General features: G+C 39.8%; 1 protein-coding gene across 1 annotated transcript in view; it reads right to left on the bottom strand.

The window, feature by feature from the left end:
- Positions 1–668: 668 nt before the first annotated feature.
- Positions 669–24,160, bottom strand: part of alpi.1 (alkaline phosphatase, intestinal, tandem duplicate 1) — a 46,557-nt gene continuing 23,065 nt past the window's right edge. The window contains exons 5-11 of the mRNA XM_060940488.1: positions 22,851–23,023; positions 17,316–17,450; positions 16,482–16,557; positions 15,536–15,674; positions 15,058–15,248; positions 14,831–14,947; positions 669–1,272 (exon numbers count right to left, since the gene is read on the bottom strand). Coding sequence (XP_060796471.1) covers positions 1,007–1,272; positions 14,831–14,947; positions 15,058–15,248; positions 15,536–15,674; positions 16,482–16,557; positions 17,316–17,450; positions 22,851–23,023 — 1,097 coding nt within the window. The 3' untranslated portion in view covers positions 669–1,006. The remainder of the gene's footprint in view (positions 1,273–14,830; positions 14,948–15,057; positions 15,249–15,535; positions 15,675–16,481; positions 16,558–17,315; positions 17,451–22,850; positions 23,024–24,160) is intronic.

Here is a 24,160-nt window from a genome sequence, read left to right as displayed (position 1 = left end):
ACAGTACTGTAAATATAAACTACAGAAAACTCCTGTAGAAAATGCATATAAAATTTATGCATCGAAAATTTGTTCATTTAAAACAAGCAAACAAAAAAAAAGACAAAGACATTAAAGTCAATTAAAGGCACATTCTTTATATAGGTGATCACTGATGGGTGAAAATTATTGTACTACTGCAAAAACAACATTTATATAAAAAAGGGAACCTGTTATAAAACCATCCCTGAGTTTCAAATAAAGTCTTCAACAAATGCTCATCAACTTTCCCTCATAAACTCACATCTGATTGTGTTTCGTTAACATGCTGGGAAATTGCTATGCTCTACTTTTAATTACACAGGATAATTTACTTAACATCAGATAGAAAACTTGGTTGGATACATTAACATCGGTGATAACATTCCTACGCTATCTGGTTAGCTGGCTAATATTTGGTCAGTGTTGGATTGTATTGTATTGATTGATTGATTGATTGATTGATTGATTGCTTTATTCTGAACAGTAAAGAAGATATAAAAACAAACAAAAAAAACAAAAAATAAAAATAAAAAATGCAATCATCAAAACATCATCATAAACAGAATAGCGTAGCCACAAGGCAATAAAATAATAATGTTTGGAAAGGATTAGGAAGAAGTAAATAACTTATCAAATCCTAACCCTCTATACCACCGTTAATCAAATGTAACTTTCCACCATAATAAACTATATATACACAAAAGAAAGCAAAATCAAAATTTAAGATAAGATAAGAAGACCTTTATTATCCTACAATGGGGAGATTTAGGCAGCTAATGTTCTTAAAATGGCATATTGTGTAATTAAAACCAGTATTTTATGGCAGATTTCAGGTTGAGCTGAAGAAATATCACATGATCAAGTTTCAACAACATCTTGTCTTCACAGGCAAAAACTCTTAAAACGACTAAGGGGACTCCACCAAGGGGAAGTAGATGAGGGTTCATTAAAGCCCATGTTGGAGCACAGGGGTAGAGTTACACTGTCATCTTGAGCTAATCCAAATCACTGCACATGATAAACCAAGTGACAGAGAGAGGGAAAGTCGAGGGGCAGAGTTGAGCTCAGGGGGGCAGTCGCTATAGGGATGGAGGCAGGCGGCATATGCCATCACATGAGCAATGTAATGCTGCTCTTTAACTCCATGGAAAAGGTGTGCCATTGGGCCTTTAGCATAAATTGCCACATCTTCGCCTCCATGAGTCTCGGCATCTAATGGTACAGCAGCCTGCTGCATGTATTCCTCATCGACTACAGAGAGAAAAATGAGACACGGTGGTTAATACACACACTTAAAACCACTAATACAGTACCTTTCCTAACACAATGTTCACACCTGTACTAGCCAATGGCAATTCACTGTTTTGGACTGATAATAAAATAACAATAATTCTGTAGTGATAATTTATTTAAAATTAAACCTTGACACAAATCTGTTGTCAGCAACATTACTTCATTCAGAATAAATTGGGTACTATTTGGATGTGGTTAGAGTGCTCAGCTACTCTAGCATAGCTTCTACCCAGTTACACAGATGTTAACACTTTATTTGAAAAGGAAACCGACACTGGGTGTTCGTAACACATTCTTGTTATTTTATTTTTCCCCACATCTTTCATAAAGAAATACTGGAAGATTCATAAATGGCTTAAGTCAAAACTTGTGAAGTGAAATTAGAGGTTTTATGTAATTTTGTCTTTAAAAGGAAGAGAAAAAAGGGGAAAACACTCAATTACCATTAAAGAAACTGCACTAGCCATAATTTTTAATCTCATCTTGGAAATGCCTATTTGATTTCTAGCAATGGTACATTAATAAAGTGTTGGATTTTGGGATGCTGTATGTATTGTATCTCGGAGTGATATGTTGTTTAAGAAGGATTGACTTTTGACTTTTAGGAGAATGTGGGGAGCCAATGCTATCTGACAGTATTAAACCAATACACCACCATGGGTGGCATGGTGGTGTAGTGGTTAGCATGGTTGCCTCACAGCAAGAAGGTTCCAGGTTCAAACCCAGCTGCTGGCAAGGGCCTTTCTGTGTGGAGTTTGCATGTTCTCCCTGTGTCTGCGTGGGTGTGCTCCGGTTTCCCCCAAAGTCTAAAGACATGCAGTTAATATGGGACGGCTTTGGGCTGAGGTGCCCTTGAGCAAGGCATCTAACTCCCAACTGCTCCCTGGGTGCTGTTAGCATGGCTGCCTGGGGAGCAGGCTGTGTGTGTTCACTGCTTCAGATGGGTTAAATGCAGAGAGGAAATTTCTTTTTTAATGAAAATTAATCAGTACTCTGTACTCATTAGTTTCTAATGATGTTAATCACACACAGTGCAATGAAGTGACAAAGTGCATCCAGTGAATCTTATCAGCCTCTGACTTGTTTGGCACAGCATAATAATTCAAAATCAGTTCTACCCAGACAATGCCTAAGACCTGTTTGTTGCAATAATGTACATGCAAGTAATACACAACAGTACTATAATGTTAATGCAGAAATGACCTAAGCACTACATTGTATAATTTTTTTGTTGTGATAAAGCTGTTGCAGAAAGGATTCTTTGGTTATGAGGTAAAATCAGTCACCCCAGATCGCTTTATATGACTAACGATCCATTTTAGTACATTATGTACCAAATATATTGTCAGAAATTTTGGACTAAAATCTCAGAATCTGATCATCTAACAACTCATCAAAAGCAGAACGTCATCACTTAATTGCATCCAAGGATAATTCTTTGATAACTGATATCTCACAGTCTGCCACAGAATTTAACTGAGATTTTATTACCGTCATCGTACTGTGTGGCTCACAATAAACATATAAACGACTGTTATCACATTGTGCAACATGGCTTTTACGATATTTGAGAAAGTTAATCTGTAGTACCTCACTTAAATAGATTTAGAACAAACACAATGCAAAATGATTAAAAGGTAAGACATAATTGAACAATTTAAGTGTAAGAAAAAAACGAATAAACAAACAAGTAAAAACCTGGCAACAGGCTGTTTGAGAGTCAAAAGAGTCGGCTGTTTCTGGTAAGCTGAGCTGATTGTCCTTACTCACTGAAAAGAACTGGAATTCCCATTAACACTACCATCCACATTTTACAAGATTCCTGGAATTAAATTCCCTTTAAAGGGAACCCACAGCTAAAATAAACAGAGGCGAGAAATATTACAAATTTTGCACATATGCATTTTGACTACCCTATATTGCCACACCATGTCATATAAAGCAGTTCTTTAAAGGAACAGTCCACCGTACTTCCATAATGAAATATGCTCTTATCTGAATTGAGGCGAGCTGCTCCATACCTCTCCGAGCTTTGCACGACCTCCCAGTCAGTCAGACGCAGTCAGACGCGCTGTCACTCCTGTTAGCAATGTAGCTAGGCTCAGTATGGCCAATGGTATTTTTGGGGGCTGTAGTTAGATGCGACCAAACTCTTCTGCATTTTTCCTGTTTACATAGGTTTATATGACCAGTGACATGAAACAAGTTCAGTTACACAAATTGAAACGTAGCGATTTTCTATGCTATGGAAAGTCCGCACTATAATGACAGGCGTACTAACACCTTCTGCGCGCTTCGGCAGCGCATTGATATCTGAGCTCCGTATCAATGCGCTGCCGAAGCGTGCAGAAGGTGTTAGTACACCTGTCATTATAGTGCGGACTTTCCATAGCATAGAAAATCGCTACATTTCAATTTGTGTAACTGAACTTGTTTCATGTCACTGGTCATATAAACCTATGTAAACAGGAAAAACGCTGAAGAGTTTGGTCGCATCTAACTACAGCCCCCAAAAATACCATTGGCCATACTGAGCCTAGCTACATTGCTAACAGGAGTGACAGCGCGTCTGACTGACTGGGAGGTCGCGCAAAGCTCGGAGAGGTACGGAGCAGCTCGTCTCAATTCAGATAAGAGCATATTTCATTATGGAAGTACGGTGGACTGTTCCTTTAAAATTCTTTTGTATTCCTGCTCACTTATGTTCCACTTCAGGGCGCAGCCATATTGCCATTTTGTGGGTGGTGTCAAAGGTCAGCATGAAATAGAATTGTTGATAGGTTTCCTGTATCCTGATTGGCTCCCTGCTTCTGACACCGCAATGTAGCTGGATGTATAAAACATTGTTGAAAAAAGGTGGAGTGCAAAGCCAATGGGTGAAAAAATAATAAACGTGATAATAAGGGAAAGCATTTTTCTGTGTTCCACTGCCGACAACCGAGCAACAGAAATGACTTACTAAACAGTGGCTACACAACTTGGGAATAGGTTGCACTTTAGAAACACTTGACTTTGATAAAAATTCTGTTATCTCAAGGAAATTGTATCGAATGCAACTGGACTTGGTTTTAAATCTTCAAAGACATTTCACCTCTCATCCAAGGAGCTTCATCAGTTCACTTCATCAGCTTGTCTGACTAGACTTGGCTAATCTGACTAGCTGGTGTGAGTACCCAGGTATTGAACCTCTGTGGAGTCGTTCTCAAGGCCGACAAATAGTGGAGCAATATCAGAAAGGAGTTCGACAGTGTAAAATTGCAAAGAATTTGAACTTATCATCATCTACAGTGCGTATCATCATCAAAAGATTCAGAGAATCTGGAAGAATCTCTGTGTGTAAGGGTCAAGGCCAGAAAACCATACTGGGTGCCCGTGATCTTCGGGCCCTTAGACGGCACTGCATCACATACAGGCATGCTTCTGTATTGGAAATCACAAAATGGGCTCAGGAATATTTCCAGAGAACATGATCTGTGAACACAATTCACCGTGCCATCTGCCGTTGCCAGCTAAAACTCTATAGTTCAAAGAAGAAGCCATATCTAAACATGATCCAGAAGCGCAGACGTCTTCTCCGGGCCAAGGCTCATTTAAAATGGACTGTGGCAAAGTGGAAAACTGTTCTGTCGTCAGACGAATCAAAATTTGAAGTTCTTTATGGAAATCAGGGACGCCGTGTCATTCGGACTAAAGAGGAGAAGGACGGCCCAAGTTGTTATCAGCGCTCAGTTCAGAAGCCTGCATCTCTGATGGTATGGGGTTGCATTAGTGCATGTGGCATGGGTAGCTTACACATCTGGAAAGACACCATCGATGCTGAAAGGTATATCCAGGTTCTAAAGCAACATATGCTCCCATCCAGACGATGTCTCTTTCAGGGAAGACCTTGCATTTTCCAACATGACAATGCCAAACCACATAGTTCATCAATTACAACATCATGGCTGCGTAGAAGAAGGGTCTGGGTACTGAACTGGTCAGCCTGCAGTCCAGATCTTTCACCCATAGAAAACATTTGGCGCATCATAAAACGGAAGATACGTCAAAAAAGACCTAAGACAGTTGAGCAACTAGAATCCTACATTAGACAAGAATGGGTTAACATTCCTATCCCTAAACTTGAGCAACCTGTCTCCTCAGTCCCCAGACGTTTACAGACTGTTGTAAAGAGAAAAGGGGATGACTCACAGTGGTAAACATGGCCTTGTCCCAACTTTGAGATGTGTTGTTGTCATGAAATTTAAAATCACCTAATTTTTCTCTTTAAATGATACCTTTTCTCAGTTTAAACATTTGATATGTCATCTATGTTCTATTCTGAATAAAATATGGAATTTTGAAACTTCCACATGATTACATTCCGTTTTTATTTATAATTTGTACTTTGTCCCAAATTTTTTGGAATGGGATTGTAGTTTTACTTGAGTCTTTACTCCGTAAGCATTGTTGTCATGGCTACTCATAAATGTAAGATACTCTTCATCTGTCAGAAATTGCAGGCAATAGATGGCCGTAATCACTGGAAGAGTTTTATTTAAAAACACGCTGGCAAACAGATCCAAATCGGTGATCAAACATCAGTGTCAAGAAACAGGCAATAGTGAAGCGAGGCACATGCAGGATATCAAAGGCAGAGAAAAATGGCAAAATACAAAACAGAGTCAGAAACCAGAATATCAACATAATGCTACAAAAGGTTTGGTAACGTGAGACACTAGGTACAGCGTGCATACTTTGTAAAGTCTGTGTGTAGTGAGAGTCCTTATAAGCATGTGCTGTGATTTCACTCTAATCCGGAACAGGTACATGGTAATTAGTCTTAATGACGCTACGTGCATGTACATACGGTAAGTAGCAGTTTGAGGTGTGCCGCTGCGCACAGGTGGACGTGACACCGTCGAAGACACACATCATATCCTGGACTGTCTAAAGCATGGTGATGAAGCAACAAATTTGTCTAAAGAATATTGTATCCAAAAAAATTCAATTTCAACTTTTAAAGAAAAAGCAAAAGAGCTCAGAGACTTCATCCATAACTGCAATCAACATGATGGGCTGAAAAGAAAGAAAATGCGGCAAGCAAACAATGGTGAGTGTGACTTATTTCCTTATTTACTTATTTAATTCGTAAACATGTAAGTGAACTAAGTGTAAATATAAATTAAACACAACTAGCTGGTCTTGTTTTACTTAAGAGTGAGTCTTTGGTGTGACAAGTGTGTCCAATTCAGTATTACAAACTTTTCGGTAGAACTAACTATTTGGACTTCCCCCAAGGAGTTCTTTATAGTGGGGTTGCAGTGTAGGTTTCCAAACTGAATTTATCCGTGAAACAATTCAATGACTGTGCCTGTATTATATCACATAAAGCTTTGTGCTCTTTACAACAAACACATTCAATGTCAGTTTTCTGCTTGGCACACTTTCCACATCAGCACAAGATAGCTGCCGGACCCTTTTTCCTGCCTTCCCAACTTTACACTTGCAAAGCAAAAGCTTGTAAGGCTAATGCTGACATAGAATCAGCTGTTTGGAACTTATATATATAAGTTAATAATAATAATAATAATAATAATATATGCTGATCAAGACTCATCAAGAGTTTACGCGCCCACCCCGTTTAACTCCATATAGTAATTATTGTACTTAGTGGTGAAAAATGGGAACTACAACAAATGATATTGTTATAGCAAAACCTCTGACTGAAATCTAACAAATTTCTGTAAACAAAGACAAATGTAAGTACAGACAGTGTGTGCATGAAGTACAGAACCATTTCTAATGTAAGATACATTGCAAAGATTGGGAGAGGGAAGAGGGAGTTATGGAGTGGATCATGTCTATAAATCAGAAATGTGTGTGACTTTGCTTCCCATGCAAAGGCCGAAAAAATAAATGTCTCTCTTTTCTAATGCCTGAATGACTTGGGCTATATTCAGGTCTTTTGTGTGGTTTTGGAGATTTAGTTACAAACAGGATATCCAGGATAAACACAGAATCACAAATACCAGAGAGAAAAAAACAGATAAAAACAGAATAGCAAAATCAGAATCAATTCCTTGGTATATCAGATGCAAAATACAAGCTGAGTGGAAACTTTGCACTGAATTGAATGTCCATAATCTCTGTTAATAGGATATGTGTAATTGGAACCAGGTGTGTTTTGTCAGTAATCAGGTGAGAGTGAACATATTAACGTGTGAGGCGGCTGGGTGTTGTTGTCTTTGAAGGCCACATTTACTGGGCTGTGGTCTATTCTGGGGAAAATAACAACTACACTTACTACAGGCTATCAGTCAGCCTGTGTATTTTATGGCAGCATGCAACACTCTATCCAGGCGTGGATTCTATTTTCATTGATGGAATAAAAATAAAGAAAATATTTGCCCATATTGTGTCTGAAACATCTGTTAATCGATATTAATTTCTTGCTTACAGAGCTCTGGAATAAAAGTGATATCACACTTCACGGCTCGAAATTCGTGGTGGTCCGGTCGCCCGAGGCAACTTAATTTGTCATTTGGCGGGTAATTCCTGTCACTAGCCAGCCTGGCTGGCTAGTTGAAAATAAAAAATATATATGACGCGAAGATTCAGACACACCATCAACTAAAGCCGCCACATATTAAGCGTGCGCCTTGTCTGTGTTCATCGATGTGTTCATTGGCAGGACGGAAAATACCAAAGAATTCCAACTCATATCGTGTACGAGTCAGGCTGTCGTTTTTTTCACTACTGTGCATGCATATAACGCATCTCGTTGAATATCGCGGTAATCATGTTATCAAATTCAATAGATGTGGCCACATTATCGCCCATTTAAACACGCGTTTTTGTTGTTGTTTACATCTACATCTGCCAAAGCTACATTGCAATGTGGAATTTTCTGAAAGGTGTACAGAAACCGCCAGAGACGGGGACAAAGCGACCTAGGTCTGAAAAGGAGAAAAAGGCCGCCGATAAAGCATACGAGAAGCAGAAACGACAAAGGACTTATAAGCAAACATGGGAGCAGGGTAGGCCTTGGCTGCAATACGATTTTTATGGAATAATTAATTTTTTTCAAGTTGATTCCTAGTCAATATGAAGCTCCTAATGCTTTCTCTCTCATAAATGGTTAAATACAGAAAGCATGTTGGACATATTTTGGGTGCTATAGTCATGATAGTAAGTATATTTGTTTTCAATACTCACACACCAAGTTGCTAAGTTTTCCAATATATTATTATTTGTTGATATTATAATATATAGATTTAGGCACTGTGTCTATATGTCGGCCCTGTGATGACCTGGCGACTTGTCCAGGGTGTACCCCGCCTTTCGCCCATAGTCAGCTGGGATAGGCTCCAGCTTGCCTGCGACCCTGTAGAAGGATAAAGCGGCTAGAGATAATGAGATGAGATGAGATTTAGGCACTGCCTAAAAGCGGAGCTCCCATCTGTTTCTGGGTTGTAGAATTTTCTTATATCATAACCAGTCTCTTTTGTTTTATTTCTTTGCTGGCTAGCACTGGCCACTAGGCGGTGTGTATGACTGGTAATTACTAACACTGACCACTAGGTGGTGTGTATGACTGGTAATTACTAACACTGACCACTAGGCGGTGTGTATGACTGTATCACCTAATGAAAATCATGGAGAAGATTGTTTTCTCCCACCTCCGACACCTGGTGAACAGCAAGATGGACCCCCTGCAGTTCGCATATCAACCGGGCATTGGTGTGGATGACGCTGTCATTTACCTGCTACACCGGTCACTTTTGCACCTGGAGGGCACTGGGAGCACTGTGAAAATCATGTTCTTTGACTTCTCCAGTGCTTTCAACACAATCCAGCCATCACTGCTTAGGGGGAAGCTGGAGGGAGCTGGTGTCGACTGCCACCTGGCTACATGGATCATTGACTACCTCATTAACAGACCGCAGTATGTGAGGCTCCGCGACTGTGTGTCTGATGTGGTAGTCTGCAGCACAGGGGCTCCACAGGGTACAGTGCTCTCTCCTTTCCTCTTTACACTTTACACATCTGACTTCAGCTACAACACGGACAGCTGCCACCTCCAGAAGTTCTCAGATGATACAGCCATCGTTGGACATGTGTCAGAGGGGGACGATCTGGAGTACAGAGAGGTCATCACCAACTTTGTCGCCTGGTGCGAACTGAACCACCTGCGCATCAATGCCAGCAAGACAAAGGAGGTGGTGATCAATTTCAGAAGGACGGTTCCTCAAATTGCACCAGTGAACATCCAGGGTTTGGACATTGAGATCGTGGAGGAGTACAAATACCTGGGTGTTCACCTCAACAACAAAATGGACTGGACTAACAACAGAGATGTCCTGTACAAGAAGGGCCAAAGTCATCTCAACCTCTTGAGAAGACTGAGGTCTTTTGGTGTGTGCAGGACACTACTTAGGACTTTTTATGACTCTGTGGTAACATCAGTGATTTTCTATGCTGTAGTCTGCTGGGGCTGTGGAAGTTCAGAAAGGGACAGGAAGAAACTTAATAAACTGGTCAGAAATGCTGGCTCAGTCTTGGACTGTCCTCTGGACTCCATTGAGGTGGTGGGTGAGAGGAGGATGTTAGCCAAGCTGACCTCAATCATGGATAACCCCTCTCAGCCCCTACATGAGGCTGTGGGGGCTTTAAGCAACTCTTTTAGTAGTAGACTGCTACACCCACGATGTAAGAAGGAGAGATACCGCAGGTCATTCATACCTACTGCTGTCAGACTGTATAACACCCACAACTTGTAACGTAGCACCAATAACCTGTTTGTCATTATATTTGCACTATTTCACCACTACTACCTGTGCCATCTCTCATTGATGCAATTATTATGTGCAATAATATAGGCCTTAAACTATTTTTATGCATACTTATATTTATATAGTATATATAAATATTATTTATGTACATGTGTGTATATATACAGAGTCTACCTGTAATGTGCAATTTTTCCGAGCCTCTCAATAAGGAAATTTTTCTATACTTTTTCACGGTAGATAATGTAAATAGCCCTCTGTATTTAATCCTTCATTTTGTCTAATTTTTATTGCAGTTTTATTTGTTATCTGTTTGACATTTTCTTGCTACTGTAACACGTGAATTTCCCCAATGTGGGATGAATAAAGTGAATCTAATCTAATCTAATCTAATCTAATCTAATCTAATCTAATCTAATCTAATCTAATCACTAACACTGACCACTAGGCGGTGTGTATGACTGGTAATTACTAACACTGGCCACTAGGCGTGTGTATTATCTCTAGCCGCTTTATCCTGTTCTACAGGGTCGCAGGCAAGCTGGAGCCTATCCCAGCTGACTACGGGCGAAAGTCCATCACAGGGCTGAGACATAGATGCAGACAACCATTCACACTCACATTCACAGCTACGGTCAATTTAGAGTCACCAATTAACCTAACCTGCATGTCTTTGGACTGTGGGGGAAACCGGAGCACCCGGAGGAAACCCACGCGGACACAGGGAGAACATGCAAACTCCACACAGAAAGGCCCTCGCTGGCCACGGGGCTCGAACCCGGACCTTCTTGCTGTGAGGCGACAGCGCTAACCACTACACCACCGTGCCGCCCTAGGCGATGTGTATGACTGGTAATTACTAACACTGGCCACTAGGTGGTGTGTATGACTGGTAATTACTCAGGGATGCAAACGGCGTGCCTTTTGGCGGATGCCGCCTTTTTCACGGCTGAATCGTGCAGATCCGATTTTTTTTTAGGGGGGGTATTGGAGTGTCTGGTTATAATTTCATCAAAGTAAATTCTGTATATAAGCAAATGCCGTTACAGTCCATGAAACATAGGAAGTATGAGAAGAAAACAGTAAATCAGAAAGCTGCGCACTTTTGCGCAGCTTTCGCGCAAACGTGCGCAGCTTTCTGATTTACTGTTTTCTTCTCATACTTATACTTCCTATGTTTCATGGACTGTAACGGCATTTGCTTATTTAGTAATTTTAATACAGAATTTACTTTGAAATTATAATCAGACACTCCAACACCCCCCCCCCAAAAAAAATCGGATCTGCGCGATTCAGCCGTGAAAAAGGCAGCATCCGCCAAAAGGCGCGCCGTTTGCATCCCTAGTAATTTACTAACACTGGCCACTAGGCGGTGTGTATGACTGGTAATTACTAACACTGACCACTAGGCTGTGTGTATGACTGGTAATTACTAACACTGGCCACTAGGCGGTGTGTATGACTGGTAATTACTAACACTGACCACTAGGCGGTGTGTATGACTGGTAATTACTAACACTGGCCACTAGGCGGTGTGTATGACTGGTAATTACTAACACTGGCCACTAGGCGGTGTGTATGACTGGTAATTACTAACACTGACCACTAGGCGGTGTGTATGACTGGTAATTACTAACACTGACCACTAGGCAGTGTGTATGAGTGGTGGTACACGTACACACCACAAAAAATCAACTCGATGGATTTACAATTTTTTCTTAGGTATGGTGCTCCGCTGGAAGCTCCGCTATTATGGTGCTCTGTGTTGTTCTCATTTATGTATTTAACAACAGTATCAAAATACTCAGGTCTTGAAATAAATGCACATTAGCCATGAACAATGGTAACTACTCTCTTTTGTATTATTTTTGACAGAAGTAAAATTCATAAATGAACAAATTTTGGCTAGTTGATTTTCTGTTTGGCTAGTTACTTTGGAAGGTAACTAGTCCGGCTGGCTGGTGAAAAAATATATGAATTTCTAGGAACTTTGCTGTTGTACTGAATATCAATATGCCTGCGCCTACAGCCAGATAACAGCCATATCATAGTCAGGATAACAGCACTCTTAAATATACATACCCATGAAATAAAGTATGACCATCCATCCATAACTGCTTATCCTGTGCAGGGTCACAGGCAAGCTGGAGCCTATTCCAGCTGACTGTGGGTGAGAGGCAGGGTACACCCTGGACAAGTTGCCAGATCATTGCAGGGCTGACACATAGAGACAAACAACCATTCACACTCACATTCACACCTACGGTCAATTTAGAGCCACGAATTAACCTAACCTGCATGTCTTTGGACCAGTGGCGGCTGGTAGTCTTTCAAACAGGGGAGGCTGGTCGGTTACGATATTTCCAGATTTTAAAAGAAAAAACATCAATTTTGTCCATACTCTTGCCTCTGATCTGGCTGATTGCTGGCAGCGTCACAAACTGTGAAATAACAGGTTCTTTTGGCCCATTAGCCTACTGTCCAATATACATGATGGTGGTATTGGGGGGGAGGGGTATATTTTAACATTTTATATTTTAAAATTGTGGCATGTTGTTTAAAAATTGATCATTATTGAAAGCAGCTCTTTGTCAGGAACCTCAGCAGTAGAGCTGGGTGCCACACATTTCATTCAATGACACTTTCCCTATATTTTACTTATTTTGACTGAGAAATGTTTTATTGACAATTTTGATAACCCTTCACTTTTAATCCAGGTCTGTAGTGTGAAATGTTCTCGGCTGTGTTTTTGTTTAAAAATGTTTTCCAAATTGTAGCTGTGTTTAATTCATATCCAGAGAAATCTATATTCCAATATAATATACTCAGCATAAACATTTTAAATAGATTCTATATTTTTGGTCCATCCATGACATATTACTAAAGTAGCCTATTTACTGTTGTTGATGTGGGTCACTTGCTGTTAGCCAATTCACTTTCTCGTACCAGGAGAGCTGAAAGGAACGAGTATTATTCCCTACCTTTTTCACCAAGTCAATTTGAGGCGTTGGTCTACCCTGCTCTTTAATTTTAATTTTTTCCTTGAAAGGAAGACTGGCAAATGGCTTCGCCAAAATTAAATCAGCAATGCTTGGCATCCGTGCGCAGCTTTCTTGCTAGCTGACTAGCTCCCTCAAGTTCAAGTTCAGTCACTCAAATAAACGAAATTTCTGGAACTAAGATAGCAAACTTGACAACACTATATTTACACTTTATTTACAATGAAAATATATACAAACTAAAAAAGCTGGTAGAAACCGTATGTAATGAATGAAATCGAAATGTAAGCTGATCTCTTACAATACACCACAGCACTTGCGAATCCGCATGGGACTGAACTGAAATTCACCGCTGCCTGTCTATAGTTGAAACAAGCTGTCAATCAAAGAAAATATCCGGCCGCTTTCACCAATCACCAGTCTCCTTGCGGAAACTGCCATGTCCCTCCCATGTGAGGCTGAGAGTCTGTAGGCGGGCATTTTCGCAGTATTTGTCCAATAACCGTCTTGCATTTTGAGATTGAAAAGCGCATAGCTCCCAAATGCCATTGAAGTCCACTGAGGCTGGGAGTCCGTGAGACTCCGTGGGCGGGCGTTTTCGCAGTATTTGTCCAATAACCGTCTTGCATTTTGAGATTGAAAAGCGCATAGCTCCCAAATGCCATTGAAGTCCACTGAGGCTGGGCTGCATTGCGCTGTCACGAAAGGGAAAAACTCAAGCACACATTAAAGTTATAAGGGAATGATTTCGCACTGTAGTTGGGTTGAGCACATATATTTCTATGATTCTGGATCTGAAATAGCAATGTTATAAGGTCGACTATAACATAAGCCTAGCGCAATTCATCCTACACAATGTTCGTCATTTTTAGAGGAGGCTGAGCCTCCCTCATTGTCTTAGAGCAATCGCCCATGCTTTGGACTGTGGGGGAAACTGGAGCACCTGGACGAAACCCACGCAGACATGGGGAGAACATGCAAACTCCACACAGAAAGGCCCCCATCGACCACTGGGCTTGAACCCAGAACCTTGTTGCTGTGAAGCAACAGTGCTAACCACTACACCACCATGTTGCCAAGTATTACCAAAAATCTGAAAATAAATATATCTTTAATTTGGTCATGGATATCCAGTGCAGCTTTGAAGCCATTATGCAAGTGTTATGACTTTTGTTTTTCAGAGTTTCCTTAAATAAGGAAAAGTGGTGATAAATATGGTATTTATAACACTCTTATGAATCACTTTGTGTATAACAGGAATTATATATGGATGATTCATAGAAGATTCTCAAAACGTCCTGAATTTGCAATAATATACATATACTCTCTATTTATAACCTGGTGTTATTTCAATACGTTTATGCTTAACATTTGTTTTATTTTATTTCAAGCAGAAGATGATGTCATTGTGTTAGACATATTCCATAAAAAATGACCAACATGGCAGAATTGTACTGGATAAAATCACAGAAAATTGGTGGTAATAATTAATAATAATTCAATTATATTGCAGTGGAATGAATTCATCCCAATAGGGTTTTAGGTTCTTAATCTGATGTTTTGATCCTCATGCTAAATTTTATATACACATTCTATAGCACTTTGTTTCTTCCAGAGAATGCTATGTAGCTAACTTCAGCTATAGAAGCTAGATTATTATTCCAGTCTGGCTCTATAAGAAATCCAATGTTGTTCATTTTTATTTTTATTCTAATAGTGTTAATGTTAACATCTCACACAGACACTTACAGTAATCCACTGCTGACACATTCGCTCTCGTCCCGTTTATGTGCACATATCCAGGGCCATTAGCATACAGGATACTAGTAAATGGAAGTCTGTCATCTGCATTCTTTGGTGCCAGTCCTTAATTAAAAAAAACAAACAAACAAAAAACCCCACAAAAACCTATACAATCACAACAATATTCCTGTTTCCTACAAAGGTAAACAGCAGCACTAATCTGAACTACACACCAAAAATAGGGTTTCCCCGGGGTGTGTTCCCGCCAAACGTGAAGACATGTGAGTGATCTGCAGTGACAATGGTGAGAGTTTCTGACTCTTTGGTGAGCTGAGATGCTCGATGAATAGCTCGGTCAAACATCACTGTCTCTGTTAGCGCCAGTTTAGCAATGCCAGCGTGGTGGCCATGATCGATCCTGCCCCTTGCAGATGAAATAAATGTTGTAATCATGAATAATTTTTTAAAAATTTAATTAAAATTTATTGGGTCAATTGGCTACAATTGCAGTGGGAACAAAACATTTACTCTTATAAATAACAAATTATTTAGTCATACACACTTTTTAGCAATTCAATAATTTATAGCTCACTTTAAAAATAATGAATGTAAGTTTCACAGCATACAGAGATGCATGTTGCTTACATGGTACATTTACAAATAATTTATTTTGGACACAATATTAACTTCGAGTAATTTTATGTAAAGTACTCATCTTCCACAAAGAGGAAAAATCCATTTGGGTTCTTCTGGAGGATCTGAATGGCTTTCTCAGTCATATCCACGATGGAGGGATCACGTGTCTGGTTCCTGAATACCTCAAACCTCATGTCCTTTGGTTCAAACAGCCCTGTGAGAGAAAACAATTTCAGAAACTTAGTGATTAGACAGGCAGGCCATAACCAATGTCAGACTCATTTCACCTTGATAAAAATATAGAATATTCAACTATCTCATTATCTCTAGCCGCTTTATCCTTCTACAGGGTTGCAGGCAAGCTGGAGCCTATCCCAGCTGACTACGGGCGAAAGGCAGGGTACACCCTGGACAAGTCGCCAGGTCATCACAGGGCTGACACATAGACACAGACAACCATTCACACTCACATCTACAGTCAATTTCGAGTCACCAGTTAACCTAACCTGCATGTCTTTGGACTGTGGGGGAAACCCACGCGGACACGGGGAGAACATGCAAACTCTACACAGAAAGGCCCTCGCCGGCCACGGGGCTCGAACCCGGACCTTCTTGCTGTGAGGCGACAGCGCTAACCACTACACCACCGTGCCGCCATATTATATTATATATTTTTTCTTTTACTGGCGATATTAACCCCTACGTACAACCTTTTTTCAAAAAAATCTTTTGATTCTAGTATTTGTTTACATTATGGAAAAAGTAATGAACGGATTGATCTGAAATTTTTTCCAGAGGTGTGACTGGGCACAAGTAACAATCCATTAAATTTTGGCGGTGATCTGGATCACCTTCTGGATCCCGGATTTTTTTAAAGGATTCTTGGTGGAGGTCTGTGCTCTCCAAGTGCTTTTCTAGTTTATTAAAAGATCTGTTCTCAGCTCTGCATGAAACCGTTCAGCATTTCCAAGAGTCAAAGCTCATTTATTTGTGTGGGAGGGTTACAATTAAATCACATTACCCATCAGACAGTTTGTAGTGTTCACATCCACTGCGTTAAACTGCTCTTTATTCCAAACATACTGAGCACTTCTGTCCTGAGGAAAAAGAAAGAAACATGACAGAGAAAATGTTATATTCACATTTCATTTTAGTATTTGCACAATTTATTTTTACCTCCGCCAAGGAGGTTATGTTTTCGGTAGCATTGGTTTGTTTGTTTGTTTGTTGGTTTGTCTGTTAGCAACATTATGGAAAAAATTATGAACGGATTGCTCTGAAATTTTTTCCAGAGGTGTGACTGGGCACAAGTAACAATCCATTAAATTTTAGCAGTGATCCGGATCACCGTCTGGATCCCGGGATTTTTTAAAGGATTCTTGGCGGAGGTCTGCGGTCTCTGAGTGCTTTTCTAGTTTATTTATGTATATTTTCTAGATCTGAAATAATAATGCAATTTTAAATATACTTCTAAAAACGGCAATGTACAATAATCCCTCTGGCTCTCTCTAGTTTGTGGTCGAGCATTAGCTCCACCTGTATTGTCCATTCCCCCCTTTTTGTGGGGGCAGAGATGCTCAGCCCATCTATACCCCTTTTTATTATCCCTCTTAACTGTAGGGAGACATGAAGACTTGCATTTTTATTGCAGTTGGAATCCATGTTATGGGTAAACAATGGTGCTAAATATTAAGCATTATTTTTAGCTATGACACATTCATATTTGTATAAATAAAGAGTCTTTAATACTGGCTACATGTTTTATATCACTTATTCCACCTTAAACCCCCTACTCCCCCTAAACCACACTGATTATAACCTAAACCCACTTACACTTTCCTGGTGTATAATTTACCTTCCGCTCATCCAGCCATGCCTCAATTAAGTTCATCTTGTCCTCTCGGTCACCTTTCCGTGACGATGAAAACGGATATTCTGGATCTGGAGTGCCTTTGGGTGTCATGTACATCCGTCCACCTCCAAGAATAACCTAATGCACACAGAGAGTAAAGAAAAAAGTTTAACATGTTTTATTAATGAATAAAATCTGGTATTAATAAGTGTTAGTATAAATACTCAGGTGATTATAGGAAATCACGTGTGCTGATTGGTTGAGAAATTAGGACTATTTCTCAATAATCACCTTGAGTGACTCAGCAAAATAGCTGCCAATCGCTTTGTCACTGTAAGTGAGGAAGAATTACAAATTATGAAAAAAATGCTGTTCCTAGCACTAAAGATACTACAAAGTTTGTTCTAAAACTATTCAAAAATAAGGTGGAATTGTGATTTCATCTCATCTCATCATCTCTAGCCGCTTTATCCTGTTCTACAGGGTCGCAGGCAAGCTGGAGCCTATCCCAGCTGACTACGGGCGAGGTACACTCTGGACAAGTCACCAGGTCATCACAGGGCTGACACATAGACACAGACAACCATTCACACTCACACCTACGGTCAATTTAGAGTCACCAGTCGGGGCGTCGGGGCTCAGGTGGATAAGGCGCCATACCATAAATCCGGGGACCCGGGTTTGATTCCGACCTGAGGTCATTTCCCGATCCCTCCCTGTCTCTCTCTCCCACTCAGTTCCTGTCTCTACACTGTCCTATCCAATAAAGGTGAAAAAAAGCCCAAAAAATATCTTTAAAAAATTTAGAGTCACCAGTTAACCTAACCTGCATGTCTTTGGACTGTGGGGGAAACCGGAGCACCCGGAGGAAACCCACGGGGAGAACATGCAAACTCCACACAGAAAGGCCCTCGCCGGCCATGGGGCTTGAACCTGGACCTTCTTGCTGTGAGGCGACAGCGCTAACCACTACACCACCGTGCCGCTGGAATTGTGATTTATTTCATCTATTTCAAAACAAAGTATTTTATGTGAGTCAGCATAGATAAGTGACACAACTCTGCACATGCCTTTATTACATTTGCATGCCTCTTTTGAAGTTTGAAATAAATTGTTTTATTAATATGATTTAAAAACTCACCTGTGCATTTATACTAAAGCTAGTATATCTTTCTCAGGCTCAGTGAATATCAGTGAATAATAACCTTGTGTCAGTAATGCGACAGAGAGTGCCACTTCCAGTCAGACTACAAACATGGCCGATTTGAGCTACAACACTCAAGAACCACAGCGCCCTCTATCACCTGCCTATTAATTACACCTGTCACTCATTTCCTGATTAATCAGCCCATGCTATATAAACACCTCTCCCACACTCACTCGATGTGAAGTATTATTCAGTGTCTTACCTGTCATACCAAGCCTTGTTATTCTGCCTGCCTTATTGTGTTCTCGACCCTCGTTATTGTCTCGTTCTTGTTACTCTTTAGTCTAGCCCTTATTACTCTGTCTGCCAATTGATCGACTTTGATTTCGTCTAGCGTTTTGGATTTGTTTGCCAGTCTGCATTTCCCACTCTCCCCTGCACATACAGCCATAAGTGCCTGCATCCTGACACGTTGACTTCATCTCGGTTATTATTCACTGATATTCATGTTGCCTTCAGTGAATAATTGTTAAATAATGTTGCCCTCACCTTACAAAGTATTCATTATCTATTATTAGATGATGTGTTAACCATTTATCCACATATAAAACATGCTTAAAAACAATTAGTATGCTATTGGTGTATCATTAATAACCTATATATAACATGTTTATAACTAAAGGCTTTATCTTTTAAATGTGCATATATTATTTATTCAATTCCATTGCTGTAATAATTCATAACACTTTTATTACAAGTTATTATGGCTCTTGATTAGCTGTATACTAACTATTTATAAAGTATTCTTAGTGCCCTCATTTAAAATTAGCACTATTATGCCTTTATTCATACTATGAATATTAATACACAATTTATAATCCTTCAAGTGTTTGTTGGATAGTTAAGGGTCCTTAGCTTCCTGAAAGGGTTCAAACACTTATAAATTTTATATTAAATTTTATATCATGTTTATGGATCGAATAAGGCATAAAAGTGCTTGTTTTAGACCAAGGCCCTGAGAACACTAAGTATTTAGTGCATGGCTACACTGCAAAAACCCAGCTTACAAAAACAAGAAAAAAAAGTAATAAAATTAGGAATATTTTACTTAAAATAAGCAAAATTATCTGCCAACAGAACAAGAAAATTTTACTTGGCAAGATTTTTAAAAACAAGTAAATATATCTAGCTTTAGAAACCCCACAGATGTCTTAAAACTAGTGTATTTATACTAAAAACAAGTAAAGTTGTACTACTCATTTTAACATGCTAGATACTTTGTCCCCCAACCAACAGTTTGACTATTTCATCTGGGCGTATTGGTGTGCTCTGTTTAAGTAAGTGTTTATACCAACTGAGACCGCCAAATAAATCACAATCAAAACAACAAACCAATCCATTATGTAGCCTATTTTTGTTGCCAGATTGACAATACAACAATTCATTTCATTTAGTTATCTGTTTTGTGTTAAGAGATTAAAAAAAAGGATAAGATGCTTGAAATAAGAAATTCTGACTTTGACAAACTTGTCATGGTTAATATAACACCGATGAAATTATGGTCATTCTCATTTTAAGACAGAACTTACTCATAACCAGTAATAAAATCTCAATAACAAGTTATAATACCTTATTAAGATAATTGAGGGAAAAATGCTTAAAGTAAGTGAAATACTCTTACACAAAACCTGCCTGGAAAGGAGAATTATCTTGGCAGACAAATAACAAGCATATTTTGTCTTGATTTAAGATATTTAATCTTGGTTAGATTTTACTTTTTGCAGTGTAAGGATCCAAGTCAAATTGTAAAACACTGAAGAGTTCCCCCAAAGTTTCTCAATATAACTTTTCCCCCAAAAATGAGTGTACATAATAAACACTGAATGCTGATGTACACATATCCCTATTAATGACTTATAAGCATGCTATGAAGTGCGGCTGTTATAAAGCACTGACTTTACATTAAGTTGTAGAATTCAGACAAAGCCCAAAAATAGTTCCATAACTGAGTTAACACACACACACACACACACACACACACACACACACACACACACACACACACACACACACACACAGAGTATGCTAGCTTATAACAGAGAACTACAGTGTCTTGCAAAAGTATTCACCCTCCCTTGGTGTTTGTCCTGTTTTGTTGCATTACAAGCTGGAATTAAAATGGATTTTTGGGGGGTTAGCACCATTTGATTTACACAACATGTCTACCAATTTAAAGGTGCAAATAGATTTTTTAAAATTGTGACACAAACAATAATTAAGATGAATAAACAGAAATCTGGAGTGCGCATAGGTATTCACCCCCTTTTGTATGAAACCCCTAAATAAGAGCTGGTCCAACCAATTCACTTCATAAGTCACATAATTAGTTGATTAAGATCCACCTGTGTGCAATTAAAGTGTCACATGATCTGTCACATGATGTCTGTATAAATCAACCTGTTCTGGAAGGACCCTGACTCTGTAACACTACTAAGCAAGCAACATGAAAATCATGGAACACTCCAAACAGGTCAAAGACAAAGTTGTGGAGAAGTATAGATCAGGGTTGGGTTAGAAAAAACATCCCAAACTTTGAATATCCCACAGAGCACCGTTAAATTCATTACAGCAAAATGGAAAGAATATGTCACCACTACAAACCTGATAAGAGAAGGCTGCCCACCAAAACTCACAGGCTGGGCAAGGAGGGCATTAAACAGAGATGCAACAAAGACACCAAAGATAATACTGAAGGAGTTGCAAAGATCCACAGCGGAGATGGGAGGATCTGTCCATAGGACCATTTTAAGCTGTACACTCCACAGAGTGGGGCTTTATGGGAGAGTGGCCAGAAAAAAAGTCATTGCTTAAAGAAAAAAAATAAAACAAGTTTGGACTTTGCCCAACAGCATGTGGCAGACTCCCCAAACACATGGAAGAAGATTCTCTGGTCAAATGAGACTAAAATTGAACTTTTTGGCCATCATGGGAAACACAATGTGTGGTGCAAACCCAACACTTCCATCACCCTGAGAACACCATTCCTACAGTGAAGCATGGTGGCAGCAGCATCATGCTGTGGGGATGTTTTTCATCTGCAGGGACAGGAAAGCTGGTCAGGACTGAAGGAAAGATGGATGGCACTAAATACAGGGCAATTCTGGAGGAAAACCTGTTTGAGTCAGCCAGAGGTTTGAGACTGGGACAAAGGTTCACTCTCCAGCAGGACAATGACGCTAAACATACTGCTAAAGCTACACAGGAGTGGTTTAAAGAGAAATATTTAAACATCTTGGAATGTCCTAATCAAAGCCCAGACCTCAATCCAATTGAGAATTTGTGGTATAACTTGAAGATTGCTGTACAACAATGCAACCCATCTAACTTGAAGGAGTTGGAGCAGTTTTGCCTTGAGGAATGGGCAAAAATCCCAGTGGCTAGATGTGTTAAGCTAATAGAGACATACCCCAAGAGACTTGCAGCTGTAATTGCAGCAAAAGGTGGCTCTACAAAGTATTGACTTTTTTTGGGGGGGGGGGGGTGGGTGAATACCTATGCACACTCCAGATTTCTGTTTTTTTCCATCTTAATTATTGTTTGTGTCACAATAAAAAACTATTTACACCTTTAAAGTGGTAGACATGTTGTGTAAATCAAATGGTGCTAACCCCCCCCCCAAAAAATAAATAAATAAATAAATAAATAAATCCATTTTAATTACAGCTTGTAATGCAACAAAACAGGACAAACACAAAGGGGGATGAATACTTTTGCAAGACACTGTATAATGTATTTAATAAGTGTAATAAACAAGAGAGCACATTGTGTGTTGTTCTTTTATAAATAATTTAAAATAATTTAAAAATGTAATCATGGATTACTGTGGTATAAGAGGAGTAAAATATTTGTGACAGGAAAATAATCACTATACTTTCCTGATACCATCATTACATCTCCTGCTTACTATGTTTACACATAGTAAGTCCTAACCAATGAGTGAGCCAGCTCTAAACTCTTAGCCTAGAGACAACAAACAAACAAAAAATCTCATTGGATAACTCTATTTTAATGTTTTCAGTACAGTAAGCTTTTCATTTCTGAAGCAAATTTGATAGAAAATGAGGCCAAGTTTGAATTAGAAGAGAATAATTATAATGAAATTCTGGAAGCAATTAAAGAATGAAAGAAACTAAATATAAGATTTGAAATGCTGATATGTTTGGGCCTTCTCTGAAAGCCTAGAAGACCCTGACAGTTCCCCTCTGCATCACAGCACCCCATTTATTTGATTATAAAGTACAAGAGGTGTTGTATTTTAACTTAAACATTGGTATGGAGGAGATTTCAATGATGTGTAGTGATGGTGTGTGTCAGTGAGGTGTTAGTCTTACATCGATGTCAGTGTTGGTGATGAGTTGAGTGGAAATGTCCACACAGCCATCTTGTTGGGCTTCTGGTGGTAAATCAGCATCACTGTACCAACTGCGGCTCACTGAGTGGGCATATGCTGCTGCCGGAGATGCATGCTGGACTCGAGTGGTAGTCACAATGCCTACTGATTTACCTACACACACACACACACACACATCTCATCTCATTATCTCTAGCCGCTTTATCCTGTTCTACAGGGTCGCAGGCAAGCTGGAGCCTATCCCAGCTGACTACGGGCGAAAGGCGGGGTACACCCTGGACAAGTCGCCAGGTCATCACAGGGCTGACACATAGACACAGACAACCATTCACACTCACATTCACACCTACGGTCAATTTAGAGTCACCAATTAACCTAACCTGCATGTCTTTGGACTGTGGGGGAAACCGGAGCACCCGGAGGAAACCCACGCGGGCACGGGGAGAACATGCAAACTCCACACAGAAAGGCCCTCGCCGGCCACGGGGCTCGAACCCGGACCTTCTTGCTGTGAGGCGACAGAGCTAACCACTACACCACCGTGCCGCCCCACACACACACACACACACACACATGAAAGCATTAAAGGACAATGAATTTGCAAATAATTGCGAAAATAAATAATCCTTTAAACACAAGTCATTGTCTTTCCACCAGACTGACATCCAAAAGCCATGTGCAAGGGTTCCTACTCCCATAATACTTTCAGCTCCTCTAAACCACACAGACGGTGAATTTATTTAACAAACACATGATATAAAAGAACATTTTCCTGTTTTCTGGAAAATACTTAAGGCACAGTGAGGTTATTCTTCTCTCAGTGCTGAATAGGCATATTTGAACATGTTTCACACTTGTTCAAATACACACATAGGCCACCCTGTGGGACTGTGCACGTACACACAGACCTCACACACACACACACACACACACACACACACACACACACACACACACACACACACACACACGGCTACATTCACTGTGCAGGAGTGGAAGGAATTATGAAATAACAGTGTGGTGTTGGTAGTTGGCAGGTTTAAAGACTTAATGTTAGGAAAGTGTGTGTGTGTGTGTGTGTGTGTGTGTGTGTGTGTGTGTGTGTGTGTGTGTGTGTAATTAGAGGTTTCAACTTCTTTTCCTAGTAAAAGTGTATCTGGTGAGATGGAGCACAGAACACAGGCACAACACTTATTATACAGGGAATAATAAAAGGATAAAGGACTTTCCAGTCCTTCTTAGTTGTTAATCATTGCTTGTGGATACTTAGCTACATACCGGTAAACACTT

The sequence above is a fragment of the Neoarius graeffei genome, chromosome 15, assembly GCF_027579695.1.
Source record: "Neoarius graeffei isolate fNeoGra1 chromosome 15, fNeoGra1.pri, whole genome shotgun sequence".
Classification (NCBI taxonomy): domain Eukaryota; kingdom Metazoa; phylum Chordata; class Actinopteri; order Siluriformes; family Ariidae; genus Neoarius; species Neoarius graeffei.
This window is presented reverse-complemented; position numbering and strand designations above follow the sequence as displayed.